Raw genomic sequence first — 10,186 nt, 5'->3', positions numbered from 1 at the left:
AAAAAAAAAAAAACACTATATTTTTTCATACCATACTATTGATTCCTACCTTGGGAAGAAGAATGCTGTGTTGACACCAATTCTATCTCAAAATGGACACTGAATATTTCATTTTTAAAGCTTTGCTTATTGCAAATTCACCATAAATGAACTCATTCCACTGATATAGTATAAACCTTTTATAAAAACAACAGAATAACCCGCTGAGGTCTAACAATTCAAGTCAATGTAAGCTCACTTTTGATGTGGATCATTACCCACAAACACCACCAAGCTGTTAGCTACCTGCACTTCCTTAGGAGTCTTCAAGTCGCTCATATTGCCGCAGGCCTCTCCACAAATTGTCATACATCTGTGCAGCTAACAATCTGCTCAAAAAGTTTCATAGGAGCTACCCAAAATGACTTTTATTTCCACATCTAATACACTGGTAAGAGTGAGAATAAAAATAAGCTTTTGACTTTCAACTTTACAGTCAGACAAAATCTCTTGCTAGCCTCAGGTCAATGGTATAATGAAGGACTAGTAAATGTAATAGGCTGTGTATCATTTAGCACGGTGGCAAATGAAGTCATTACTACTGTTCAAAAAAGGCCCTAAGGCCAACCTGTTATAAAGAGATAAATGACATCCACTGGTAGAACTAAAAACAGACCAGGAGACACCATTGGCTCTATGAGATCACAAGTCAGAAAGAGGGGACTGGGCTGAAATAAAACAACAGAACACATGAAATGTCTCTTTTGTAATTTTAATTGAAGCAATTCCTATTCCAAATTTTAATATCTAAGTCAATTTTTGGGGAAAAAAACACCATCAAGATCTTCCCTCCAGCACAAAACAATGATGTTCATTCCTCCAAACATCCAAATTGACGATCTACCAAAACAAAAATGAAAAAAAGCCCATAGAGAAATAAAAAGGAACAAAAATCACATTCTGGGGGTGGGGGGGGTCAGTGCATTTAGCAGTCTTCGCTGTGCTGTCTAACCATCCTTCAGCTGACTTCCAAAAAAAACCACCCTAACTTCATCAAAATATACATTTTCCATTTGCTTTTTTAAATTAAAAATAATAATTAAAAAATAAAGGAAAACTTTAAGGAATTCACAATCAATTGCCTGACTCATTTTGATGTCATGTACAGCATACGGAGGTCATGAAGGCTATTTGCAGCACATGTGATTAGGGGATATTCAATTTCAGGGTTTAGCTTTCTTCCAAACAGTGTAAAATACCCACCTGGACAGGGAGTCAAGGAATCAAAGCAGGTAATTCAAGGAAGAAAAGGCATCACCTGTAATGTCTTTGCGGGCCTACACATTGGAAGATGGATGAAAAGCTTCATGGCTTAGCGCAGTGTGGGAAATGAGAATGAAGGCCACTGAATAAGGCCACTCTGCAGACTGGGGACACCCCCACCACCTGGGACGTCTGAAGAAGGAACTGGGTGGACATCAGAAGGCTAAAGGAACACAAATACTCTCTCAGGTAATACTACTGCTTCCAAAGTCTCCCAAGTTTTAGGGAATTAGTAGGAGAAGGAAAGGAAGGAAGGAGGAAAGGAGGGAGAGAGGGAATGCTGGGGTAGCAAGAGATGCAAGGAAGGGAGAGAAGGAGGTGGAAAGAGAGGGAAGGAGGAGGAGAGGGAAAAACGACAGGAGGAAGAAAGGAGAGGGAAGAAAGGAGGGAGAGAGAAGAACTAGCAGGTGGAAGCCTTTGCTCCAAATGCTATCAACTGATTTCTCAAATCTCCAAACATGCAAACACAGGCCTGGCCAAAATGCTGAAGGGAACCCTAACCAAAGGTGGACAGTTGGTAGGAGGAGATGCTGAAGCTCTGTACAGGCTGTGGAGGGACACGGCCACCAAGCAGGCGGAGTACTCCCCTCCTCACATGGGGATCTAGAGGGTTCTCATTGCCTCTTGCTGGCCATATGGTCTCAGCAGGCAGTCTGCGCTGTTGGGTTCTGTCCCAGCCTGCTTCAACCAGGCCTTGTTACAGGTCAACAGCGGTCACTGAGCCCCCTTGACAGAAAAAAAAGAAAAAAAAAAACTGCTGTCACAGGAACCTGGACTTGGCAACAGCAGATAAGGAAGCTATCCTCTGCAGACTACAGCCCACAGCTGTGTCACGGGAAATTTCCAGTGATAATGCTCTCATTTTCTTTTTTCTCTGTGTTTTATTTCTCTAGACTAACTTTACTAAGTGGAACTAACAGAGAACACCAATGTTAACTCTGCAGTCCCCAACATCATTCTAGTTCTCGATTTCCATTGCAAATTAGCATCAAGTGTAGAAACTAGTATTAACGTCAGCTCATTTTAATATAAAAGGAGAATGAGTGTCTTTAGACATTTTACCTGCCACAGGTAGGGTGGTTATTTTAGGCTCCGGCTTCTCAAACTTTTCAGGTGCACATAAATCCCCGGGAGGGCTGGTAGAACAGGTCACTGGGCCTCCACCTCCAGAACGCCTGACTGGGCAGCAGGTTGGGGTGGGGCTTAAGAAGGTCCATCTCTAGTTCTTGGGTGATGCTGCAGGTGTGGCAACACCTTTGAGAACGAATGCTTCAGACCAGTGGCGATCATTAAAAGCACCCAGAAAGCTGTGGCAAGCCACACCCCAAAACTTTTGAGGGTGGGAGTCTAGCATCTTAAATTTTACTTAAAGCTTCTTGGGGGATTCCAATGTGCACCTAAAGCTTGAGAACCAGGGCTTTATATACCCTACAGCTAAGCTGATTGCTTATTATTGGGATTTAAATTTTTTAATTGGCATAAGATTTACTTGGGTGCTTTGATCTGGCAACACAGTGTCAGTCATGGTCAAAGGATACAATTCCAAGTATGAAGGGACACAGACGATCTCCTTTGAGAATTCCACAGGGCAATACAGGCGCCCCAGCTGTTCTTCATAGAGCGACAGCGCTTCCGTCAGATTGACACAGTTCCCCTAAATCAAAGAGAGATAAGCAAATGGGATTCCTGAGTCCTTACAAGGGAGTCACTCACCTGAAGGTCTTTAATAAAGGAGAACAATTCTAGCTTTAGATAAAAATTCATCTTTAAAAACCAGATAAGGCTTCTGTATTTTCACAAATTATACTGCATTCTATTTATAGACCCATTAGCTCATTATCCTTCCACCTCATTTACTAAGCCATTTCAAATTATTAGAGTATGAAGTGATAGAAAGCAGTGAAGCCAATTTCTTAGTAGTGACACAGCCACTGAATTAAAACCATGCAATTTGCAAAGATTCATAGAAATAACTCATTCAAAGTAAATTTTCTCAATAATGGTCACCATTATATTACAAATGAAGTATCAAAAAGATAGTGTTCTTCATTTCCACAATGGTTTAAACTGCAATTCTCCTAAGAGTCTAAAATGTTGACACAGAACTATATTCACCCTGTTTTTCCTAGAATCTGTGTATAAAAGAACAAAAGTTTATTCAAGATATATTTGCTAGGGATATTCCTCAGTTGCACACCTTATCAAAGACGTTCTCTCGACGTCATTATTATAACATTTCTGCCTTTCCAGTCATCACATTTTCAGCATCTCCAGCAGCTAGGGGTAGTCACTTGAGATATAATGAAAGTCTGCTAGTAGCTGCTGGAAAAGCTTTTGATTCGGAACAAAGAGAGACCCACGTGCCTCTTCAACTTTCTTCCAGGCTATAACCTAGATATGTTATTTGGAGCTGCAGCAGCCATCCTGTGACCATAAGGTAAAAAAGATGAAGAGAATCAAGACATGCCAGTCAGTAGCAGAGCTGCTGAATGGATACAGTATGTGCCTAACTCTAGAGTAATGCTTCTTACTCCTTACTGTACTTACGGTATCATAGGGGATTCTTGCTAAAATGTAGATTTGGATTAAGTCTGGGGAAGCATTTATCATCCTTTTAGCATAATTTTCCCCAAATGCTTTTCATTATGTATTTAGAAAACAAAACTGGTAGTTAATACCACCTATTTCCTTTTAGCCTCTGAAGCTGATATTCACAAGACTACTGAATCCAGGTACTGATTCCATTTCTTAAGAAAGTTACTCTTGGCCGGGCACGTTGGCTCACGCCTGTAATTCCAGCACTTTGGGAGGCTGAAGTGGGTGGATCACCTGAGGTCAGGAGTTTTGAGACCAGCCTGGCCAAAGTGGTGAAACCCTGTCTGTACTAAACACACAAAAATCAGCCGGGCGTGGTTAACAGGCACCTGTAATCCTAGCTACTCAGGTGGCTGAGACAGGAGAATTGCATGAACCTGGGAGATGGAGGTTGCAGTGAGCCGAGATCGCACCACTGCACTCCAGCCTGGGCAACAAGAGCAAAACTCCACCTCAAAAATAAATGAATACATTTTTTTTTAAATGGTTACTCTTAATTTGCCTCAAAACAGCCAAGTATAATGCGAGATCAAATTATTTACAAATAAAGACAGCCTGTGATGTAAGAACTCCTGAGAATGGCTTTCAAAACCAACCAGCCAGCTAGTCACGGGCAAGAGGTTAGAACTATTCTGAGAGCTGGCCTGGGTGGTTTTAACTTAGCACATTCACTCAGCATGACGTCATCATCAGTGCCAGCCTGTTTAGTACCCCATCATCTAGGGTCCTGTAGTGGGATATGGCCAAAGTGACCTTTGCCAGCATGTAATTTGGTTTCAACATCAAGTTCACCATGAGAGCATATAAACACCACACATGTAATTTAAGATTCACAAATAGAAAACCTTGCCCAGTTGTTTTAAGAACACATCACCACTGGGGAAGCTATACAATGAAAATGCCACCAAGGTGCACAGCAAATGGCTTTGCCATCTTAAAATTGACACCACATTCTCCCTTTATAGAGGTTATATGGGAAGACTTCCTTACACAGACTGTGGTAAGAAACTAAGAAAGTTTCAATTTGTTCTTTCCCAAGATTGTCAAGAAGTTTCAAAAAAGAAAAAACATACCACAAATAGAGACCTACCCAAAAAAAGTAACATGATATATTTCACTTTCCTGTCTATTTAAATGGAATGACTTTTTTTTTCTTTTTAAGAGAAACAAATGGGAGAAGCAGAGTAAAAATCTAATAGCAAAGAGTTAAGCAGCTATTAAGGATAAGAAGGAGGAATGGGAGAAGGGGTAGGGTCGCATCTGGCATTATCAAAGAAAAAGGGGCTCTCTGTCCGATGTGCTCTAAGTCAACACTAGGACACTGGGGTTTTAAGAAAAGCAAAGCTTATTTTACTTTCTTTTCAGAGAAAGGGTCTTGCTGTGTTGCCCAGGCTGAAGTACAGTGCTGTGATCATAGCAGCAACAAACTCCTGGCCTCAAGCAATCCTCCTGCCTTAGCCTCCCCAAATGCTGGGATTACAGGCATGAGCCACTGTGCCTGGCCTAACAAAAGCTTTTTATTGTAAGTCAACTAACAAGGAGACAGAAGTCCAGCTCAAACTTGTCTCCCTGTGTTGGGCTTAAAGGCAGTCCTTTTATTAGAAAAGCTTTAAGGGGTTGGATGTGATGGCTCACACCTGTAATCCCAACAGTTTGGGAGGCTGAGGTGCGCAGATCATTTCAGGTCAGCAGTTCAAGACCAGCCTGGCCAACATGGTGAAATCCCATCTTTTCTAAAAATATAAAAATCAGCTGGATGTGGTGGCACACACCTGTAATCCCAGCTACTCAGGAGGCTGAGGCAGGAGATTTGCTTGAACCTGGGAGGCAGAGGTTGCAGTGAGCCATGATCGCACCACTGCACTCCAGCCTGGGCCACAGAGTGAGACTCCAACTCCATCTCCATCTCCATCTCAAAAAAAACCAAAAAGGTTTAAGGGGTAGGTTCTAAGATTTGCAGGTGATTTATTGGTAGACAGAAAGGAAAGAGTAGATCTGGAAAATCCTCAGGCATGTGTAGTTATCTCTTTATGCCAATTTATGGGTGTCATGTGCAAACTTGTGGGCAGGGAAGTGGTTAGTATGAAGCAAGTGATGAAAACTTAGGCTGTGTTGGCTGGGCGCGGTAGTTCCTGCCTGTAATCCCAGCACTTTGGGAGGCCGAGGTGGGTGGATCATGAAGTCAGGAGATGAAGACCATCCTGGCCAACATGGTGAAACATTGTCTCTACTAAAAATACAAAAAAATTGGCTGGGTGTTGTGGCAGGTGCCTGTAATCCCAGCTCCCAGCTACTCAGGAGGCTGAGGCAGTAGATTCACCTGAACCCAGGAGGTGGAGGTTACAGTGAGCCAAGATCGTGCCACTGCACTCCAGCCTGGTGACAGAGCGAGACTCCATCTCACAAAAGAAAAAAAAAAAAAGAAAGAAAAGAAAACTTAGGCTGTGACATCAGTAAGCTTGTTCTGTGCAAATTCTAGTTGGCCATATTGGTTTTAACAGACTTTAGCCAGTTATTTTCTCTCTTAAGTGGAGGGAGTTTCAGTGTTTCACCAAGTGGTTTCTTTTTACCTGCAATCCTGCAAACTCAAGATTTTATTAGTCATTGGTTTCTTTAACCTTTTATGACAGGGTTTCACTAGGGCATTAAATCCAAATTCTATAGCTTCAGTTCTAGAAAGTTCTTTTCCCCATGTTAGGTGTCGACAGTTCACATTGGCTTTTGTTTATTTTAGAGGTGGGGTCTTCACTATGTTGCCCAGGCTGTCCTCAAACTCCTGGGCTCAAGCAATCCTCCTGAGTAGTTAGGATTACAGGCACATGATACCTCAGTAACAGGTACAGGAGAATACATCCTTAGCAACTTTTATCAAGTTCAAAAGCAAGTAAAATTAAATAGTATAATGATTTAGGAAATTATACATGTAAGAAGCATCTGTAAAATACAGAAATGGAGAAAAGGGAGACCAAGGATGGGTTACTTCTAGAAGGCAAGCAGGAATGCGGGAGGAATATAAACGTGTTAAAGGTACTGACGATGTCCAGTTCTCAAGTGGGTGGAGGATGCAGAGGGTTGCTAGTATTTTGCATCAAGTCTCACACGTACAAAACTTAGGTGATACACAACAAAAAGGTGTTTGTTTTTGTTTTGTTTTGTTTTTGAGACAGAGACTTGCTCTGTCACTCAGGCTGGAGTGCAGTGACACGATCTTGGCTCACTGCAATGTATGCCTCCCAGGTTCAAGCAATTCTCCTGCCTCAGACTCCCAAGTAGCTGGGATTGCAGGGGTGCATCACCACGCCCGGCTAATTTCAGTATTTTTAGTAGACAGAGGTTTTTGACATGTTGGTCAGACTGGTCTCAAACTCCTGACCTCAGATGATCCACCTGCCTCAGCCTCCCAAAGTGCTAGGATTACAGGCATGAGCCACAAGTGTATCAAATAACTTACAATGTTTTAAAAATGGGGCTGGGGAGAGAGAATACAGGAGGGCCAAGTCCCAGGATCTGCCTCCTAGGTTCCATGAAAACACTTCCTCCCCAGTTCAAATTCTACTGGCCTACCTTGATTCTCACACTCCTCCATGATGCATCCCCTGGCTTCCTGGGATGCTGACAAGGCTGCCTCCAGGCAGCCATAGTAACACCAATGACATCACGAACTCACCCCTGTGATGCTAGTTTGGGTGGGAGCATTTGGCTTTTGTAAAACACCATAGTTTCAACCCACCCTTAACCTGACTCCAGTTCTAAGCTGCACACTTGGGCAAAGGGGGTGGGCATGGCAGGAATCTGGGTTATCTCTTGAGCATGTCACCTGGCAGTTAAAAAAAAATTACACTGTGGCAACTACATCAATACATCCTGAGTCAAATCATCTGCTTTTTGACTTAATTACTGCTTCTTGAAAGACCTATCCACCCCAGTCTACATGAATCTTATCATATGACAATGTCAACCACCAAATGTACTGAATGAACCCCAGGTGTTATACAATGAGATTGTTTTGTGGTTCCAACTGTAATGAATATGGGGACAGAAAACATGTCATAATATGTCTTTTGGACAATTCTTAGAAACCAGGACAGCCCTGGGCATAAAATCTTTGTGATTTTGGTGAATAGTCCATTGACAAAGGCAAGATATCAAAGCCTGGGTCATTAATACTTACAAATGGGCTGGAGTAGTATTCTAAGCAAGCATTTCTATTAGCCTTTCATACTAAGATAACGGCTCTCCATAGGAGGCAGCCTGCCATTCCAATATTCAGAACAAAAGAAGAATAGCCGCACGTTTGTAGTAGACAACAGGTAGAGTTGGTGTGACTGTCTTCTTTTGTCCTGTCTTTTGTACTACAGACTGACTAGTCTGTAGTGGATCCAAATTTTTTTCGGTCTCTTTTTGTTCAAGAACCCAGAGCCTCACATTTTTCCTTGATTTAAGCTGCATGAGATTTCCTTCTTTGTATTTGCAAAAACATAAAAGAAAAAATTCTGGCTGGGCACTCACTCATTCCTGTCATCTCAACACTTCAGGAGGCCAAGGTAGGAGGGTTACTCAAGTCCAGGAGTTCAAGGCCAACCTGGGCAACATAGTAAGACCTCATCTCTACAAAAATTTTACAAATTAGCCAGGCATGGCAATGGATGCCTATAATCCCAGCAATCTGAGAGGCCAAAGCAGGAGATCACTTCATCCTAGGTGCTTGAGGCTACAGTGAGTCATGACTGTGCCACTGTACTCCAGTTGGGCTACAGACCAAGATCCTAGCTCAAAAAAAGGAAAAGAAAAAAATTCTATAGATATGCTCTGCTTAAAAAATACCTATCATAAGAAAGTCCAACTTGGTTCTTTACAATAAGAAAAGTTCATTTGAGCAGGTTTCACTGCAGGTTTCCTATATAACAGGGGTCTGCAAACTTCTATCTGTAAAGATTCAGATAGAAAATATTTTCGGCTCTGCAGATCATACTGTGTCTACCACAACTACTCAGTACAAAAGCAGCCACAGACACTATGTAATAAATGGATGTGGCTATGTGCCAAGAAAACTTTACAAACAAGTAAGCAGGAGGTCAGATTTGGCCCAATGTTTGCAGACTCCTGTTTTGAGTAGTTATATCCACCTACAATATGTTTGTAAAAATCATTTCTAAATGTTGGGGGGGAACACTCCATTCATAGATAGTGCTTTGCTGTCCTCAAAGCTTCCCAACAATTTTACCAAGTGCAAAGTCTAAGATTAAGCACAATGTGCCTGCAGGTCTTGCACGCAGAGGGAAGAGGATAGGCTGGAGCCTAAGTCAAGATGTCTCTTAGAGTTGCTAAGTTGTTTTCAACATTATTAATCTCAGATTCCATAAAATGTCCAGGATAGCTTGCAAACACCTCCTCAGGAGGGTAACGTTAAAACCTCTACATATTCCTGACCTTTTTTTTTTGAGATGAAGTCTCGCTCTGTGGTTCAGGATGGAGTGCACTGGTATGATCTTGGCTTGCTGCAAACTCTGCCTTCCAGATTTAAGCAATTCTCCTGCCTTAGCCTCATGAGTAGCTGGGATTACAGGCGCCCACCACCATACGTGGCTACTTTTTTATTTTTAGTAAAGATGGGGTTTCACCATGTTTGCCAGGCTGGTCTCAAACTCCTGATCTCAGGTAATCCACCTGCCTCGGCCTCCCAAAGTACTGGGATTACAGTTGTGAGCTACCTCACCTGGCCTGTTCCTGACACTTAAATACAGTATACTAATACTGTGTTTATTTTTGAGTCAAGGTCTCACTCTGTCACCAAGGCTGGAGGGCAGTAGCATGATCATAGCTCACTACAGCTTTGACCTTCCAGGCTCAAACAATCCTCCCACCTCAGCCTCTAGAGTTAGGACTACAGGCATGTACCACCATACCCAGCTAATTTTTTAAATTTTTTTGTAGAGCTAGGGTCTTACTGTGTTGCCCCGGCTGGTAATACTTTTTTAAACAATGGAGGAGGGGATTTTCCTGTAAACTCAGAAGAATTCCAAAATCCAGAGTGTGATGCTACCTAAGTGCTTATGTTTATGAATCAAGGAATTTTGTAGCAAAAGACTGGATTATCAATTAGCTTTCTTTGTTGTCATTTTCAAAATTTTGTTAAGGATTTCAATAGGAGATACGTATTTATAGTTTTAACACCAGGAAATGTAATCTTTAAGTTTAGAATCCCCTAGAGAATGAGAAAACCACCATAATCTGCTTCCATCTGGTGGCAGGAGTTCACAGTGCAGCCAGAACTATTTTATCAACTATA

At 42.0% G+C, this 10,186-nt stretch overlaps 1 protein-coding gene across 1 annotated transcript in view; it reads right to left on the bottom strand.

The window, feature by feature from the left end:
- Positions 1 to 737: 737 nt before the first annotated feature.
- SMS (spermine synthase) overlaps positions 738 to 10,186 on the bottom strand; it is a 61,418-nt gene continuing 51,969 nt past the window's right edge. Inside the window, exons 10-11 of the mRNA XM_017540696.2 lie at positions 2,841 to 2,956; positions 738 to 1,242 (exon numbers count right to left, since the gene is read on the bottom strand). Coding sequence (XP_017396185.1) covers positions 1,203 to 1,242; positions 2,841 to 2,956 — 156 coding nt within the window. The 3' untranslated portion in view covers positions 738 to 1,202. The remainder of the gene's footprint in view (positions 1,243 to 2,840; positions 2,957 to 10,186) is intronic.

This window comes from Cebus imitator, unplaced genomic scaffold (genome assembly GCF_001604975.1).
Source record: "Cebus imitator isolate Cc_AM_T3 unplaced genomic scaffold, Cebus_imitator-1.0 Scaffold128, whole genome shotgun sequence".
In the NCBI taxonomy this organism is placed as follows: Eukaryota; Metazoa; Chordata; class Mammalia; order Primates; family Cebidae; genus Cebus; species Cebus imitator.
This window is presented reverse-complemented; position numbering and strand designations above follow the sequence as displayed.